At 53.8% G+C, this 19403-nt stretch overlaps 1 protein-coding gene across 1 annotated transcript; it reads right to left on the minus strand.

Moving 5' to 3' along the window:
• Window positions 1-13075: 13075 nt before the first annotated feature.
• On the minus strand, window positions 13076-17627 carry IL1RN (interleukin 1 receptor antagonist; the record flags this gene model as incomplete). The annotated part of the gene is made up of 4 exons (XM_080711817.1): window positions 13076-13291; window positions 14827-14939; window positions 16116-16204; window positions 17512-17627. 4 exons carry the CDS (start codon window positions 17625-17627, stop codon window positions 13076-13078), a joined length of 534 nt encoding a protein of 177 aa, XP_080567943.1.
• Between the last annotated feature and the right edge of the window lie 1776 nt (window positions 17628-19403).

The following is a 19403-nucleotide window of genomic DNA, read 5'->3' on the forward strand; positions in this document are numbered from 1 at the left end:
AGTTTTTTTGGACACATACCTTAAACGATTGTTTAAAGACAGCTCAACCTGTACAAGTATTGCACTTCGAAGTACTATTCTCTCCGAAGACTAGAAGTAGATGTGTGCTCAGCCCCTGCTGCTTCTCTAACCGCCTCCTGCTGTCTCCGAGCTGTGGCCTCCTCCCCACCGCTGACCAGGTCCCCCCAGTCCAACCCGGCCCCAGGGACCACCTCAGCCCTGCGGGGACTCCTGCGGGGGCCCCTCTGCCCACATTGAGTGCCCCCAACACCCCAGGGCTTGGTGTGAAAGCCCAGGAGTCCAATGGGGTGTCAGTTGCTGTAGTAAAATGTCACCGGTTGAAAACTTAATCCCCAAAGCGTAAGGGTGCCGAGGGGCGGACCTTTGGCAGGTGGCCGGGCGGTGAGGTTTGCTCCCCTTAGGGGCCCATCCTCTCAGCGATTCCTAGTTATCACAGGAGCGTGGCTTTGCTGTAGATGCGGCTCTCTGGCAGCCATGCGGTCTCACCACAGATGTCCTCCCCGCTGTTCAGAAGTGGTCAAAGGCCTTCCCTGGACACTAGTACCGTGCGCCAGGGCTTCCTGTCCCCCAGAACCAAGAGCAACCTGAACCTCTATTCTTCATAAATGACCCAGTCTCTGCTATTTTATTATAGCAACAGAAAACAGACTAAGATGCCAGTTTGCTCCAGACCACCACTTCCGCCTTTGGTGAAACAGAAATGGCACCCTGAAGCCAGGTGTGGTGGCGCACGCTTGTCATCCCAGCATTTGGGAGGCTGAGACAGGAGGATCCAGGTTTGTGGACAGCCTCAGCTACTTAGGGAGGCCCTCTGCAACTCAGTGAGACCCTGTTTCAAAATAAAGGATAAAAAAAAAAAAAATAGGGCTGCGAGGGTGGCTTGGAGGTAGAATGCCCCTGGGTCCATCCCTAGTACTGAGGAAAAAAAAAAAAGAAAGAAAGAAAGAAAGAAAGAAAGAAAGAAAGAAAGAAAGAAAGAAAAGAAAAGAAAAGAAAAGAAAAGGAAAGGAAAAGAAAAGGAAATGGCACCCTGACCCAGGTGTTGCAGACTGGAGTGGGGGCAGAGGAGCAGCGGGGATAGACCAAGGGAGGTACTGGGATGAGGGGACCCCCAAGGGCTGGAATGCTGAAAGGGAAACTGAGCCCTGGGCACTGGGTGGGGCCTCACACTAGGACAGACAGACACAAATGGAACCCAGTCTGCCAGTTTAGCGCGGGCTGCAGAGTCTTCACCCGGCCCCCTGTCCCTGCGTCCACACCGCAGCCCGGGACTAGACTTGTAGTCCCAGGCTGGATTCCCGGTAGGAACGAGCCATGTGGCCATAGCTACTTGACAAAAGCAGTATCATTTGTCTTCTCTGTACTTCTCTAAAAGCTGGGACTGTGGACAGACCTCCATCCTTATTTTTTAATTTTTAATTATTTACTTTATTATTTATTTATTTATTTTTGCGATACTGGGGATGGAACCCAAGGGTGTCTTAGCAGTGAGTTACCTCCCCAGCCCCATTTTATTTTTCATCTTGAAACAGAGTCTCACGAAATTGCTGAGGCTGTCCTCGAACCTGCGCTCGTCCTGTCTCCGCTCCCCACGTACTTCTGTTCTCTTTGTGTGAGCCCTCAGCGCACTGACGATGCTGGGACGAGAGGGTGAAATCTGTCCCCCAAGAGCTCTGCTCTCTTCTGATGCCCTGGGAGGAAGCACCTGAGGGGAGACATCTGCTGGCTCTGGCGTGCGCACCGCCTGCCTGCTCACGCCCCGGGCCTTGGCACTCGCCGCCCCCCAGCTGGAAGCCCCCGAAGAGGGCTCAGGGCTACCTCCGCCCTCGTTCCACTCTGAGCTCCACCTCCTCCGCCGCGGCCCCATCACCTTAGCCACTTCCTTTTTCTTTATAGCATTTGTCTGACATGACATTAAAGTTGTCTTTTTTGAGGGGGGTCCATTTCTCCCCACCAGATAAACAAGGTCCATGAGGAGAAAGACGGCCTGGCTCACTAACGCCCCTGGAAGGCCTGGATGGGGCCGGGGCGGGCTCAGGGGTCCAGTGGTGGAATCCATCCGAAAATGATCCACAGAATCTGTCTTCCAGGGAAGGACAAATCTCAGCCCTAGCTTTCAGCCTCCATACTAAAAATACCCTCTTGGGATGCAAGCCAGAGCTGCGGCCGCTGGCCCACCCACCGATCCCTCCCGGAGAGCTTCTAAGACCCACTCCTGGGACCAGAGGAGGCTCTCTCTTGTACTCCCAGTTTTTAAGGCCTGAAAACGGCCCAGGTCCCCACTTTGTCTGGGAAGATGGCTCACTACCCTTCCTCCCTACGCATCAATCCCTCCTCCTCCTCGTTTTGGGAATTTTTATTTTTGTTTTGGCAGCGCTTACCATCCTCTGAAATAACTCCATCCACTTACTCTATTCTTTTCTCTCTCCCACACCCCGTGTGCCTGCAGGCCTGGCTGGAGCTGTGTGAATGAAGAATGAATGGCCCGAGCTCTCCTGCACACCCTCCACAGGTCGGCTGCTGAGGAGGAGAGAATGTATCACAGCACTACTTGCTGTCGCCGTTGACACTTGACCTTTCCCGTGCAGAGGGGCTGCAGACATCCAATTAATTGCTAATTACATTCCATCAGCCCTGGGCCTGGGAGGGGCGGCCAATGAGGGTCAAGGCCAGGGAGCCCCAGCTGCCCAGGGCCTCAGTGTGACGCAGGCCTCCTGACCTAGACCCCTAGATGGATTTGGCCGCCAAAGCCACCACGAGGCCTGTAAACACAGTGGAGAACTCACACTGAGCCCCTCCGCAGACTATGTCCAGGAGGGAATGTGGGCTTCCAGCAGAGGACACGCCTTTGCCTTCCCTGGGAGTATCTCCAGCTTTCTGGCCAGACTAACCAGGAAGGGCCAAGGAGAGGGGCCTCTCCTTCCCCATCCCGTTGCGCCCCAGGCATAGCCCCCAAGCAGAGCCCTGCCCGATGGTGGGTGCAGGGCCCCCGGGGAGCTTAGGAGCAAAGCCCTGGGTGTCCCTGGATTCCCACACTGACAGCTTCCAGGGAACCCAGCTCTCACACCGGCTTGGAACCCCCAGGCCCAGGCTGGCCGCGGAGCCCCCGCCCCAGGGTCAGAGCCTTCCTTGCTGTCCCAGGCCCGGAGTCGGGTGAGCTGGGCTCCCAGGGCCCCGCTCATCGCCGGGGACTCCCCATGCAGCCCCCGTGCAGTTCCAGGCCCAACAGCACCGTCCGGGCCCCAGGCCGGGTCGCAGGTGCCCTGGCTCTGCGCCACCTGTGCAGAGAGCGTGGCAGCACCGCTCGCCCCGGTGGCCGGCCCTCCCCGGCGCCCTTACCCCTTTCCCGCCGGGCTGCTGCTCCCGCCTCCCGCCGGCCGGCGCCCCATGGCTGGGCGCCCAAGCCCCGTGCCCGGCGGCCGCTCCCGCAGCAGGGCTCGGTTTCCGGGAGGCGGGCCGGCCGAGCAGGGAGGCGGGCTGGGCGAAGCTGTCAGACAGGTCCCGCGGCTCCAGGGCCGGCTGGGGCAGGCCATCGCTCCTGCAGGCCGGCGGGCAGGGCCAGCGCCCCTCTCTGGGGTCCCCGCAGCCCTGAGGCCTGCGATGGCAAGCGGGACTTGCTGCTGACTTCGGAAGGCAGAAGGCAAGATGGGAGGGAGGTCAGAAGCCAGCCTCTGGATCAGTGGCCCGCGGGGTGACAAGCTGGCCCCTGCTGTGACTTAGGCATCCGCCAACTGGAATTGGATGCTTATTCTTAAATATCCCACTCGATAGCACTGGCTGGCCTCTTTATTTCTCTTATTCTTTCCTTTCCTTTTTCCTCCCCTCCCTCCCTCCCTCCCTTCCTTCCTTCCTTCCTTCCTTCCTTCCATTTTAGTACTAGGAAATGACCCGGGGAGCTGAGCAGGCTCTCCACAAGCAACAACTTCTAATATTTCTACCTCTGAACCACACCCCATCCCTCATTTTATTTAATGAGATAAAAATACGTCTCGTTAAATTGCTGAAGGTCTGGCTAAATTGCAGAGGCTGGCCTCTAACCTGTGACCCTCCCAGCTCAGCCTTCCAAGTGCTGGAATCACAGGCGTGCACCACCGTGCTGGGCTCTGGCCTCTCTTTCTGAGACTGTGCAAGGTACCAAGTGTGAAATGTTAAGTGAGCCCATATTTCCTGTGTATCCAGAAGTCTAAGTTCCCCTAGACACTGGCAACTTGGAAAAGCCATCTTTTATATCATCTAAATTTGATATCATCTAAAACGGAGCCGAGCAGGCTCTCTATAAGCAACAACCCTACTATTTATGGAGCGCTATGTGCGAGGTCGTAAGCCCCCCTCTGTCTATTCTGACCCATCTGGCCCTCAGAGCAGCGCTGTGCCAGGAGGTTCTTTACTAACGAGGACACAGACGCTCCCAGAGATAAGTCACCTGGCCAGCGTCACACCGCGGGACAGTCGGGAGCAGAGCGGGTCCTAGGACACCGCGCAACCCTGCTGCTTTGTGTCTTGAGGATGGACCCCTAAGCCAGGTGTGTCGGCACAGACCTGTAATCCCAGTAGAGGGTCTCAGGTTTGAGACCAGCCTCGGCAACATAGTGAGACCCTTCTTCAAAATAAAAATATAAAGTGCTGGGGGTATAAGTTGGAGATAGAAAGGTCCTGGCTTCAATACCCAGTACACTATATATATTACAATTACAATATATATTAATATATGTGTATATATACATATACATATATATAGGATGAGCGCCTGGTGTCAAACCAGTCCTAGAACTTACTCACTTGTTCACTCTGTGAACACTCGTTGTGTGACCACTGTATACATACCAGGTGACCACTGTATACATACCAGGCACCGGCTAGGCGCTATGGGTCAAAAGGGTAAACTAACACACCGAGTGCAGAGGTGGGCGCACGGGGCAAGAATCCGCATAACCCACAGGAAGCAAAGCACAGCGGGCAGAGACGTGAGCGCTGGGCTGCCCGCTGCCGCGGGACAGGCCAAGCGCCGCCACCGGAGAGGGACGGCGCCGTGAGTGCTTTGGGCGTCCCACTGAGATTCCAGAATGGCCACATCTAGGGAGGAGCAGCTACCTCTGCCCGGGCTCCATGGCGCACACCGGCAATCCCAGTAACTAGGAGGCTGCGACAGGAGAATCACGGGTTTGAGGCCAGTGCATTGGCAGTAACTTAGCAAGGCCTTATTTCAAAATAAAACATCAAGCCAGGCGCGGTGGTGCACGCTTGTAATTCCAGAATTCGGGAGGCCGAGACCAGAGGATCGCGGTTCTCAGACAGCCTCAGCTACTTAGTAAGGCCCTTGACAATTCAGCGAGACCCTGTTCCAAAATAAAGAATAAAAAATGGGGCAGGGGGTGTAACATGGAGGTAGAATGTCCCTGGGTTCCGTCCCCAGTACAAAAATAAATAAATAGGATTGGGAATGTAGCTCAGAAGTAGAATGCCCCTGTATTCAATTCCTAGCAACACACACACACACACACACACACACACACACACACACACACACTGAATAAGACTGAGAGTGTCAGGGCTTATACCCTAGAAATAGTGACAGGTCTAAAAATCCATCCAGTCAAAACAAACCAAGACTCCGCAACACCATAATGAGTTTCCAACAATCTAATTTTCTAATACTAATTTCCAACTGAGACAAACCCACAGACAACAGAGATGCCGAAATTAAGGAATAGGGAATTAGAAACAAAAAATTGGGATACATATAAGGAACCTACAGAAAAATAAAAAGACTATGATGGGAAGGGCCGGGGATGCAGGTGGTGGTAAAGCGCTTGCCTAGCGTGCAGTAGGCAGGCCTTGGGTTAATCTCCAGCAACCCTCCCCCGGAAAGAGAATAGAGTGGGCATCTGGATCAGAAATCTTAGCAAAAAATATTACAACCGTTTGTGATAAAGTACTAAATAATTCAGGTGTTGTGGTACGCATCTGTAATCCCGGTCTTGGGAAGCTAAGACAGGAAAATTTGGGGTTTCAAAGCCAACCTCAATAACTTAGCGAGACTGTGTTTCAGAATGAAAATAATGAAGTAGGCCTATGGGTATTACTCAGAAATAAAGCATGTTTGGGCTCAATTCACACACACACACACACACACACACACACACGCACACACACACGCCGTCTCAGTGTTTGCCCTCCAGAGGGAAGGGTGGGCAGGCTTTCCCATAGCCCTTAACAAGAGCAGGGCTCCTGCTGTGGGGCTTCCTGTCCTGTGTGGTAGGTGTGTTCAGGTAGCACGGGGCCCCATCACACCCTCTTTAGTCAGCTCTCCATCACTGTGATAAGTACCTATGAACAACTTCTAAGGAGGAAGGGTTATTTTGGCTCAGGTTTCTGAGGACTCAGTCTGTGGTTTGTGGCAAGGCCATACATCAAGGCGTGGACCACGTGGCACAGGATGCTGCTTGGTTCACACCTGTTGTGACACAAGAGAGAGAGAGGGGGGCTGGGTCCCTACACCCCCTTCAAGGACACGCCCCAACAACCTAACTTCTCCCATTAGACCCTACCTCCTGAAGGCTACCACCTTCCAACAGCACCAAAGGCAGGTGACCAAGCCTTTAGAGAGCCGGGTGTGGTGGTAGCATCCCTGTAATTCTAGTACTTGGGGGACCAAGACCAGAGAAAACAGGTCAGCCTCAGCAACTTAGGGAGGCCCATTGCAACTCTGGGGACCCTGTTTCAAAATAAAAGAGCTAGGGGTGGGTGTAGTTCAGAGGTAGAATGCCCCTGAGTTCAATCTTCAGGATAAAAAAAAAAAAAGGACCACAGGACCTTAGGGGATATTTAAGACGCAACCAGAGCAGGCACCTGTGGAAACTGGGGACGCGGAGGCCATGCAGCAATCTTACCTGCCATTGCTCGAAGTAGTAAACTGTCTGCTGCCAGCTCCTGTCAGAGCCTGACATTGTGATAGATTAACTGGTTAGTTTACAAGCTGAATAAAGACTCAGATCCTGTCACAGTTACTGACTTCACAGAGTCAGAGACAAAGGGAAAACTCTTAAAAGTATCCAGAGAAAACACATCTGCAGTGAGTACAGGAAGGACGGCTGACTTCCGTCCGAAGCCATGTTGGCTAGAGAACAGTGGAATGCCGTCACTGACGAAAGAAAGAAAATCAGAATCTGACAAATTATCGTGCTATATTTATTAATTTTTAAATAGGAAGACATTTCAAATAAAAAAATCAGGACTGTCAGAGCATTATAGGAAAAGCAAATAAATTCTCTAAGATGAAGGGAATGATACCAATTTATAAAAAACTATAGTGAAAGAATAAAGAGTGCTGAAAATGACAAATGCATGCATAAGTATGACTGTATTCTTGTGTGTATTAAATTATATAAAAGTTCATAAACTATTTAAAACAAAAATACCTATTATGAATTAGGGGGGAGGTTACAGGGGCTTGAACCCAGGGGCATTCCACCTCTGAGCTACACCCCAGCACTTTTTATTTTTTTATTTGTTTTAAAAAGGTCTTTGATAAATTGCTAAGGCTGGCTTTGAACCCGTGATCCTCCTGTCTCAGCCTCCCAAGTACTGGGATTACAAGTGTGCGCCACCATGCCCGACAGCAAGACCTATTTTTTTTTTTTTTTTGGTGGTACTGGGGTTCCTGGAAGCCCTTCTTCCTCCGGGCTACACTCTCAGACCTATTTTATATTTTTGAAACAGGGTCTCTTAAGCCAGCACGGCTGGCTTCGAACCTGCGCGATCCTCCTGTCTCCGTCTCCCAAGCGCGGGGATTACAAGCGTGCGCCACCACGCCCGGCTGCAAGACCTATTTTTTTAAAAAAATGGGGAGAGATGGGACTGAAGCTGTAGCTCAGAAGTAGGAGCCCAAGTCCCTTGGGTTCAATCCCCAGAGGGACCTGAGACACGCACAGGTCACACGGCTGGTCCTGATGCTCACGGTCTGGAGGAGGAGACAAAGGTGTGGTCATCTCTTACTTCCATGGCATCTTCCGTCTTGGTGTCAAAGTGCCAAAATGACCAGGAAGGACTCCTGGACTCCTCCGTCTCCGCAGGCAGGGCGGCCCCCGGGGCCTCACACTTGTACATTTCCCTTGCGGGTTGCCAGGGTCCTGTGTTGAGTGTGGGCATGTGGGCACGTGCTCCTGAGGCCAGGAGGGAGCGATTCGTTCCACACTCTGGCAATCATTCGGGCACAAGGCCCTTTCCAGGCAACAGGACCATGGGACATAGATTTTTCAAGCAGGTCCAGAAGGCCTTGGGAATGTCTGCGGTCTCTCACCCTCTGGGACATAGACATTTGTTGGAGTCCTGCGAAGGCCCAGGCTCCACAGGTACGCTATAGAAATAACGACCCCAAATGAGTTTAGTTGGTGAATGAGAATAAACTTTCTCTGGGAGTGAAAACCCAGCTCTGGAAAGCTAGACCTTCCACAGCCTTGGAGCAGAGCAGCACCCAGCCAATCGCAGCGCTGGACTTGTGACAGGTGCGCTTTCCAGAGCAGAGCCTCAGCTCGTGCGAAAGGCTGCCCCCTGGTGGTCACTTCTTGAACTTCTATCCTTGTCCCCTCTCTCTCCAAACAGCTGGAGATTCAAAGGTACATTTTTCCAAAGCCCATGGTCCCTCTCTTTAAAGGTTCTTGAGTCGAAGACTAAGAACTCCCAAATCTGTTTCACTATCTCCCAAAAACTTTTCTGAGAGAGCTAGTTTTTGGGGGGTTTTTTGTTTTTTGTTTTTAGTATTGCAGATTGAACTCACGGACGCTCTATCTCTGACCTACCCCCTAACCCTATCTTATTTCATCTTATTTATTTGTGTGTGTGGTACTGAGGGTTGAAGCCAGCGTGTTCAAGATACATCTAAGATACATCCCTGATCTTTTTTTTAAAACAGGGTCTCATTAGGTTGCTAAGAGTCTTGTTAGGTTCCTGAGGCCAGTCTTGAACCTACGACCCTCCTGTCTCAGCCTCCCAAGTACCGTGACTACAGATGTACAGCACTGCACCTGGCTCACTGGCCTGGTTTTGAGGAGTGCGACAGGTGAATCTGACGGGAGTGAAGATATGGCGCAGTGCCCTTCTCTTATGACCAGGAACACCAAGGCCCCGAGGGGAGCTCACCTTTCCGAGGCCCCCAGCTGGGGGTAGGGTCGCCGACTAGACTCCCAGAGCCTACAAGCCTGAAATCCAGTTTTTATTTTTATTTATTATTATTATTAATTATTAATATTATTATTTTAGTGGTACTGGGGTTGGAAACCCTTCTACCTCCGGGCTACACTCCCAGACCTATTTTATATTTTTATTTGGAAACAGGGTCTCTTAAGCCAGCGCGGCTGGCTTCGAACCTGTGCGATCCTCCTGTCTCTGCCCCCAAGCGCGGGGATGACAAGCGTGCGCCACCGCGCCTGGTGCCTAGTTTCGAATTTTTGAACGAGTCGATTCTGGGGTGTTATAGTTGATCAGGCCTAGAGGGGATAGAGAAGGATACGTCCCCCATAGGTCTTGTCCAGGCTCTCTTTGCGCTGTCCTCGCCCACCCTCCTGCCTCCCAACCACCCTTGCACGCCGTAACAGCACAACAGTCTCCTTTGAGCCTGGTGCCCAGGCCGGGCTTTCCTGAGCACGGCCCGTTCCTGTGATACCTAAATGAACCAGAGAGGGCCTCTGGGTGCTGGTGCCGGCGCTGGGCTTCCTCCCTGCAGGCTGAGATGCCCATGTTTGCACAGTCAGTTGTTCTTAAGTAAGCAGATGTTGGGCCATTTGGAGTCCATATGCTTTGTCCGCTCTGCGAAACCGTGCCAATGTGCACACCCATGAAACCGTACCCATCACCCGCCGGCCAGGAAGCAGGACCTGGCTCCAAGCACCTGCCCTTGCTGCTCTCTGGACCAGGGGTCCCCACGGTGCTGCGCGTGACCTCGCCTGGACGTGGAAGCCCCGCCCACTTCCCACCCCGCGGTGCCGCCTCTGCACAGCCCCCTGCTACGAGGGACCTCCCCCAGCTCAAGCCCGTCCGCGGGGCATCTCCCAGTAAAGCTTGTGGCTGCTACTGCCACCTAGCGGCCATATCTTTTTTCTTGCTCAGCCCCAAATCATTTGAGGCCGGGGCACCCGGGCCTCTCCCTTTGCCTTGGTCCCCTTCAAAACTTCCCCCGTCCCCAGGCTTCTCGAATTTCCTGGCTCCTCTTGTCCACTCCCCTTACTGATATATCAGTGGGTAACTCACTGAGTTTCACTGAGCACCTAATTTATGCCAAACATTGAACAGGGTACTTGGATACACAGTAGAAGAAAATAATAAAAAACAGAAATCCCCGCATGCGGCCAGACGCCTGGGTGCGGGCCTGTGATCCCAGGACTTGGGAGGCTGAGACAGGAGCATCTCAGGTTTGAAGTCAGCATCAGCAGCTTAGAAAGACCTTGGTAACTTGCTGAGACCCCGTTTCAAAATAAAAAGAGCTGCGGGTGTAGCTCGGAGGTAGAATGCCCTGAGTTCAATCCCCAGTGCATGTATTGGTTTGACTTTTTTTTTTTTTTTTTTTTTTTTTTTGGTGGTACTGGGGTTCCTGGAAGCCCTTCTAACTCCGGGCTACACTCCCAGACCTATTTTATATTTCTATTTGGAAACAGGGTCTCCTGAGCCAGCGCGCGCGGCTGGCTTCGAACCTGCGCGATCCTCCTGTCTCTGCCTCCCAAGCGCGGGGATGACAAGCGTGTGCCACCACGCCCGGCTGGTTTGGCATTTTAGAAGAGTGGTGACCTACAGCTTTCCTTAAGAATTTTACAGAGCACTGGACACCGAAGAAAGGAAGTAAGAAAGGAGTATTTGGTGTGGCTGCTGAGCTATGGGATAGTAGTGAAGATGGAGACTGTGTCTGTAACTGCGAGTCTCTTTGATAAATATGTCAGAGCATGTGTACCATGCGGCGTGTGCGTGTGTGTGTGTGTGTGTGTGTGTGTGTGTGTGTGTGTGCACGCGTGTGGTGCTGGGCACTGAACCCAGCGGTGCTCTTCTGCCCAGCTATACCCCGGGCCTGTTTATTCTTTGAGGCAGGGTCTCTTTAAGTTGCTGGGCTGGTTTCGAGGCTGGATCCTGCCGTCTCAGCCTTCTCAGTGCTGGGATGGAGGGCGTGTGCCACCACACCCAGCTGAGATATGCAGTGGAGGACAGCTTTTCTCAGACTTTAACCTGGCAGGACTCACTTGGAGTTCAGCTCAAGAGGGAGAGAGGTCCTAAGCCAGGAGGTCTGACGCGAGGCCTGGGGACCCGGGTTTAACTCGCAAGGAGGCCGATGCTGCAGACGTGTGGACCGCGCTGGAAGTGACGAGGCTGTAAAGCAGATTCCGCCACACACTGTCTCTTCCAGGTCTGAGAACAGTACACCGTCACCACCCACCACACAGGGCCGTGGCCCAGATTCAAGTGGGAGCCCCGCCCTCTGCGCTGCCTGCTTCCCATTCTCGGAGACTTCGCCAGCTCCTGCAGGCACACGCACGTGCAGCAATCAGGAGACCTGGGCTGTGGCCGGGCAGTGACCCGGGCCTCTCACCCACGTGACACTTCCTTTGCCGCAGAGCGGCCCACTGTGCGCAGGGCTCACGATTTGTGTGTTCGTTTCTTTGGTGATGGACATCTGTCTTTTCGGGTCGGGCTCTTGGTGGGCAAGGCTGCGCCACGCATACAGGCAAGGACATTGCTTTCCTGTTGTCCTGGGACGGTGAGGACCACGACTGTCAGGGGAGAGAGAAAGCTTGTTGGCCTGCCGACTCCCCCAGCGCCCACAGCCCGAGCCCGCCAGGCCACAGACGCTGCCGACAAGGTTTTTATTGTAAACAAAGCTGAAGTCACAGGAGTCGGAAACTTTCCATCTGACACGTGTAACACACGTTTCCTGAGTGTCTGTGGAGGGCCAGGCCAGCGCTCAGCCCCAGGGGGACCTGAGACACACACATCACCTGCACCCCATCTCTGGCGCTCACAGTCTGCGGGGGGGGGGGGGGGCAGACAGAGGCGCAACCATCTTTCCTATGAATCTCTGTAAGAAATGCCAAGCCAGCTCGGAGTAACTCCTTGACTCCTCCCTCCCAGCAGAGCTGGAGGGACCCTGGAGTGCCGCACTTGCCCAGCAGGCAGCCCGGGAACTTCCAAGAGGGAGATGGGCCGGCCACTGCGGAAAACTTGGAGTGGAGCTGGTGCTGGGGGCTCTGGCCGAGGGGCCGGGATTACGGGAACGTTTCCAGAACGGTAAATAACTAGGGGCCCACGCAGCTCGCTAACTTCATTTCAGCAGTCTGGGACATCATAAAAAGAGAGGAATGCTGGGGAAACGACCTCCTGGCTGCTCATTTCACAAATGCGGAAGCCTTTCACTGTCCCGGGCTTTCTCAGAAAGGGCTTCCATAACCTCCAAAACAGGCCTCTCCATCACACGGGACAGAGTTAGCTTAAGGCAAAGAATCGTGGACGCCCTCATTTTGAAGTTCCACAGATCCTTACACACCTCCCGACGGGCAGGGGCAGAGCGCTTGTCCAGCATACGTGAGGCCAGAGGCTCCATCCCCAACGCCCCAAAACAAAGACAGCAAAACCCAGCAACTCATCTCCCCACGGCCAGCAACAGCTGGCTGAACAGGTGTGTGAAGCCGCTGGGTGGGAGTGGGGAGCGGGCCATCCATCCATCCGATGGATATGGAGCGTGGACACCGGGGACAGCTTGGGCGGGAGAGAGGACAGTCGAGGGCGTCCAGTGGGGCAGGTGGTCTGGATTTCACCATTCCGTCCAGGAGGGCTTTGAGCAGAGAGCTGCCACGATCCCTTCTGCACGTGGAAAGATCATTCTAGAAGTAGCATGGAGGTGGGGGCAGAGAGGCTGGGGGTGCAGTCCTGTCGCCAGGATGCTGGTCCTCCTTCCATGGGTTCACCCTGCAGAGGCTGCCCCCGGGCAGTGGTGAAGGTGATGGATCGGCCCTGGAGCCGGTGATGGCGGCCCTGGAGCGGTGATGGCGGGGAGTGTGGGAGGCAGGCCTGGGCAGAACTACTCGTCCTCCTGGAAGTAGAATTTGGTGATCGTCATGGCCTCTTCAGGCGTGTTGGTGAGGCTGACGGGCCGGTCCGCTTCCAGCGCTGTGCAGAGGAACCAGCCAGGGCAGGCGGCCGACTCGAAGGTGGTGGTGGGGCCGCTGCTGGAGCGGATGAAGGCGAAACGCTTGTCCTGCTCCTTGGTCACTCTCAGGTCGGTGATGTTGACGGCCTGAAAGCCAAGAGACGGGCAAGTGAGAGCTGAAGCACCCATCCCGCAGTCCCCGGCACACGAGGAGACGCTGGCCCGGAGACTGACCGGAGCCCCTGGCTGTGGGTTCCTTCAGGGTTGTCCCGTGGCCACACCTTGACTCTGGAGATGTGGCCTCTCTATGGTTTGAGTTTAGAATGCTCCCCCCAAATCTCGTGTGCTGAAAGCATGTCCTCGGTGTGGCTTGATTCAGAGGTGAAATCACTGATTCAGGGCTCAGGTCTCATCCAAGCATAAAACCACTGAAGACTTAATCATTTGAATGGATTTACTGGGTGGTAACTTAGGTTGGTGCTGTGTAGCTGAAAGAGGTGGTGCACTGGGGATGTGGCCTTAGAGACACACACACTCTCTCTCTCTCTCTCTCTCTCCCTCCCTCCCCCCCTCCCTCCCTCCCTCTCTCTCTCTCTCTCTCTCTCTCTCTCTCTCTCTCTCTCTCTCTCCCTCTCTCTCTCTCTCTCTCCCTGCCTCTGGGCTGCCATGGATTGAGCTTTCTCTTACACTGCTACTCCATGCGGCCATGGTGTCTACTTTGGAGTCTGCCAACAATGGACTGTACCTCTGAAACTGTGACCCAAATAAACTTTCCATTCCCTGTGTTGTTTGTGCTAGGTATTTTGGTCACAACTGCAGAAAAAAAATGACTAAAATAGCCAGTAATTCAAGTAAACTCAAGATCCCATCGGCAGAGACCCAGGTGGGTGCCCCAAGAGCCGAGTCTCCAAGGCAGGTGGGCGGGGAAGGCGGCAGAAAGCCTCAGTGCCCACTTGGCAGGCTACAAGCAATACCCTGGCCATTTCTAACCACGTAGAACAGGCAGTCGCCCTCCACAAGAGTGTCCCTGTCTACTGGTGGAGGGGAGTGACATTGCCATAATCATAGACATTCATGATCTCGCCCAACCACCCCCGAGGTAAAGCCACCTTTCCCCAGCCTGGGACAGCCATTGCTATTGCTGGGGATGAGGGAGAAACAGGGTTCTGGACGGAATACCAGCTAGTCAAGCTAAATAGACAAGGATTGGAACAGAAAGGTGCTGAGGGCTGGTCTTGCTAAAAGCAGGCAGGTCCAGGCGGGGTGTGGGTCCATGGTGGTCCAGGTTCTGTAATGGACTGTCACAGTGACGGGCACATCCCCAGGAGGTGTGCTCCTCCTGGTGCTCCCACCACATCGACTCCCAGCCATATCCTTTTGCCAGTACCACTGGGCAAGTCGACGTCTACAGAGCACTTTCACACTGAAGCTTATCCTTGGGGGATCATCCCTCGTGAAGGCCAGCTGCCACGCTGTGGGAATTCAAGCTAACTCCTGAGCACTGAGAAGCTGCATAAGACAGGGCCCGGAGGGAGGGACTCCGTCCCAAACGCCCAGCACCAGATGTTCTTAGAACAGAACCTCCCAGCAGGCCCTCGTCCACCCCCAGAGCCACAGGAACAAACCGTGGTCGTCTGAAGCCGGGGGTCTTAGAATGGCTTGGCATCTGAACAGCTCCTTACCTCCAGCTGGAGCTTGGTGTCACTGCCGGCTCTGACACAGGACAGGCACAGCTTCCCCCCTCGGATCCCCAAGAACATGGAGTCAGGGTCCACAGGCACCACATCTATCTTTTCTGGGGAAGAGCAGAAAAAAGGATGAGTGAGAAAGAAGGGGAGGCAGAGGTGGGGGAGAGTGTGGGTCTGTTTCTGTCTCCTTTCCCCAACGTGAATCCCAAGGCAGAAGGGCAGCAAGCCCCGCCTTCCTGCTCTGCGTCCCAACAGGTCAAACACGCACTGCTGAGCCCCTCGGGGTGGGCGGAACCTCCTAGACTCTTCATGCACGTGGCTTCTCCCCTCGTTTTCAGACCTGTGCTCCAGGTCAACAGCTGTGCTACCAAAGGGCAGGAAAAGTAGCCCACGAGGAGACAAGTGGGGTGTTTGAACCCACCGATCCTATGCCCTTGCGCAGCGGCAATGACCTCGGCTTCCCTGTGCTCTGGTAAGTTTGTTCACTGCAAGAAAGGCCAGAGGCACGGGAAAAGCCGGCCTTGCGCTTTTTCTGAGTAAGAGGGCAGAGGGAGCAAGTGTTTGGGCAGGGCGGGGAGATGGGGATAATTCCATTCCCCAGTTCCAAACAGAGATGTGAAGATATCCAAATGCCGATGCTGAAAGGATCTCAAGTTTCGGTGATGCCGCTGCCCTCCCGTTACTAAAGGGTAAACTGAGGGATGTGAGTGGAGCTTGTGAAGTTCCTCCCGCTCCTTCGGAGTCTGGATAGGATGGGAGGAGTGCTGCGGCCAGGAATCAGGACAGCGCCCAGCCTAGCAGATGGCTATTGGTCTGGGGGTGGAGCTAGGGTTTGAGTGACATGGGGACATGGGGCCTGACAGGCACAGGAGGCGGGGAACAGCCCGTCCCGCGTTCTGGCCCCTGCCCTCCCGGCTGTGGTTCTGGGACGCCGTGCTTGCTGGTCATGGTTCTTTTCCTTTTTCTTATGGCACTGAGGGTTGAAGCCAGGATCATTCTACCTCTGAGCTACACTCCCAGCCTGATTTTATTTTGAAACACGGGTTTGCTAAATGGCTGGGGCTGGCCTCGAACCTGTGATCCTCTTATCTCAGCCTCCCAAGAACTGGGATTATCGCCTGTGGAGTAGTGGTATTTGACCCACACTCTACCCCCCCCCCCCGGTATGTGCGCCCTCTAGCGGCCATGTCTCCCCATCCTCAAACCCGGTGGGGATTAGAAGACCTCAGATCGCCACGCTGCAGATTCCAGAGGCAAAAAGACCAGCTCCCCAAACCACTCACCTTCTAATTTAGTATTGGGGCCTTGCAAGTATCCAGCGATGAGCTGGTTGTTCCTCAGGTAGAAGGTTTTCTGGTTCACATCCCAGATTCTGAAAAGATAAGCACTCGGCTGTAGACGGACAGATGCTCAACCCTCCCTGTATCCCTTGGAGGGCATCCTTCCGCACCCAGCTCTGCCAGGTCTGTGGTACTTGGCATTCAGAACACCCAGGGCGTGGGAGAGAAGACAGGCCGAGAGGCTCAACTCCCACGGCTGTAAGAGGAGAGAGCTCCCTCCGGCCACCTCCCGGGCCTGCTCATCTTGGACCCCAGCACAGGCCTCTTGCTTTAGCAAAGCATGCTCTGGAGAATTACCTAATAGCCCTTCCTGGGGAACAGAATGTTCTCTATTCAATTCTACCAATATGGCAATAACTATCCACATGTGCCTTTTGCGTATGTATGGTTCTAGGGATTGAAGCCAGGGGTGTCCCATCTCCAAGATACGCCCTCAGGGTCTCCCCAAGTTGCTGAGGGCCTCTTTCAGTTGCTGAGCCTACGATCCTCCTGTCTCTGCCTCCCAAGCACTGAGGATTACAAATGTGTGCCACCACATCTTAGCTCCCAGATAAGTCTCAGAGAGAGGCTTTTGAAATCCTTGCTAGAGGACCGCAGGGGACCCCTGAACTTCTATGGAAGACAGATATAAACCTCGCGAGTCAAGCAGTCCACCGCCTGGGAGGGGAGGGGCTTGCGTGACTAGGGCTCCCTCAGCTCTCGTAGGCAGAGCCTCAACCTACAGCCCTGGGCCAAAAATACTTGGGGGTTGATGGGAAATCACCCAGCATGCTTCACCCGGGAAGATGGCACACACTGAACCACAGCCCATCCCTTGTGCTGGGACATCCCCCAATGCCCCGACTCAAAGTCTAAAACTCACAATCCTTCTCATGGACCTCAGAGTCCACGGAACACGGTCGCGCCTGCTCCTACTCCTCAGGGCAGCCCTGCAAGGCCCACAGGGAGCCTCACGAACCCCAGGTCTGCTCTCTGGAGAGACCGTGGCTCCAGGAAAGTGGAGTCTCACAGTCAGCACAGGCCGGGCAGCTGTGGCCGGCCTTTGGGTCGTGCCCTGCCTGCAGCATCCCAGCTCTCTGCTGGACCCAGTTGCCGGCGCCGCTCCCCGGTACCTGTCTGTCCCTCGCCCAGCAGCGAGAGAGAGTCTTAGGGGAGGTGAGCTTGGCTGAGCCTGGCTCTGCTTTCCACACAATACAAGCCCAGAAGCTCGTGCATGGAGCAGGTTGTTCTCGAATAAGGGGCAGCCCTTTCCATCCCAAACCCGGTTCTCAGGTCCCTGCGGAGCCTCGGTGTCCGCGCTCCCTGCCCGTCCTCTCTGGCCTTCGCAGGCCAGGCTTACCTGAACGCTTGCATCCTGCAAGGTCTTTTCCCAAGGGGCCGGCAGGCTGCCTCTGTGGAGAACAGGAGAAGGAGGAGAGAGATTAGGTGGCGGGAGGGACCCCCGCAGATCTCCATCCTGTGGCCGGAGCGGGGCTATGAGCACTGCCATGTCGGGCTCAGAGTGGCCGCTTATAAAGAAAGCGGTCACTCACCAGGCTGAGCTGCTGTCACTCCGTCCCGCTGTGAGAAGCGGAAATACCCTCACATTTCCAAAACGAGAAATCCTCGCTGTTGTCACTTGCAACCCCACTGAGTGTCGCAACAGGGTGTTGTAACTGATCCCTCCCTTTTTTCCCCTGTGCAATTTCCCCAAAGTTGAGATTTCTGTTTCCCCTTCATTGAGTTCCTGGGAAGAAGAACACGATGAAAACCAGGTTCCCTCGTTGGCCCGACAGGTACTCTGAGAATGGCTGTTGACAGCTTAAAAAAAGAGACGTGAGCAGAAACACCCTTTCTGTCAAAAAGCCAAAGGACAGGGCCTCTGGCACAAGGAACAGTCCCACCATGCTTTGTGTTCTTTGAAAGGCCAGCCAGCCAAGCTGGGCACAGCGGCCCTTGTCTATAATCCCAGTACTTGGGAGGCTGAGACCGGAGGAGCACAGGTTCGAGGTCAGCCTGGGTAACATAGTGAGCCTCTCAGCAACTTAGACCCTATTCCAAAATAAAAAGTTGAAAGGATGGAGGTATAGGTGAGAGGCAGAATGAAAGAAAGAGAGAGGGAGGGAGGGAAGAGAAAGAAAGAAAGAAAGAAGAAAGAAGAAAGAAAGAAAGGAGAAAGAAAGAAAGAAAGAAAGAAAGAAAGAAAGAAAGAAAGGAGAGTTGGATGCTGGATGAGAAACGGAAAAACATTTTGTACAGGACCAGAGAGTAAATATTTTAAGATTCAGGGGCCATCCAGTCTCTGACATGATTACTCAACATTCGATTCAGCTGTCATCGTGCAAAAGCAGAAAACCAGACAGTCTGCAAATCAGCCTAAAGCTTCGAAAGCCTAACTGTGCTCCAGTACAACTTTATTTACAAAACACAGGCAGCTGGGTTTGACCTGAACTTTATTGACCCCTATTCTAGAGCAAAGCAAGTCATTTTGGAGAAGTATTTTCAATCCACCTTTCTCTCCACTGTCTCACAGCCTGGGTATGTGTGTGTGTGTGTGTGTGTGTGTGTGTGTGTGTGTGTGTGTGTAACTGGGGATGGAGCCCAGGGGCATTCTACCTCTGAGCTATACCCCTGGGCCTATTTTATTTTTTTGGAAGCAGAGTCTTACTAAGTGTTGGGAACCATCTTGGCCCTAGAGGCTGAGATTACCATCTCGGGCTGGCTCAGCTATGATACAAAGCGCTTGGCTTGCAGACAAATTCCAAGGGGCCTGATGCGATCGGTCAGGGTCAGAGCATGGACTTTGAGGTCTTCTTTCTCTACCAGTAATGTTTAACCCTTCCTTCCTCTAAGCTTGTCCCGCGACTGCTCTGCTGTTTTTTCTTATCTTGACCCATGATAATTTGCTGGCCCCTGTGCTTAGTTGTTTTTTATGATGATTTGTTTAAACTTTCAATAAAAGAAAAGCCCTGGCTGCAAGAGGGCAGGAGAACTGTTCTGCCTCCTCTCCAGGCTCCCCAAATATTAAAAATAATAATTTTGGGCTCAGAGTCGTTCACGCGGGGAGCATTTAATCGGCGAACAGCATTTCTCACACCAACCCAACACAACTAAGCTGTGGGGGGATCGCCAAGGTGCTAAGGCTGGCCACAAGCCTGCGGTCCTCCCATCGCAGCCTCCCAACACCCCATCCTACATCTTTTTTTTTTTTTTTTTTTTTTTGCGGTCCTGGGGATGGAACCCAGGGGCATT

This window comes from Muscardinus avellanarius (genome assembly GCF_963383645.1).
Source record: "Muscardinus avellanarius genome assembly, chromosome: 15".
In the NCBI taxonomy this organism is placed as follows: Eukaryota; Metazoa; Chordata; class Mammalia; order Rodentia; family Gliridae; genus Muscardinus; species Muscardinus avellanarius.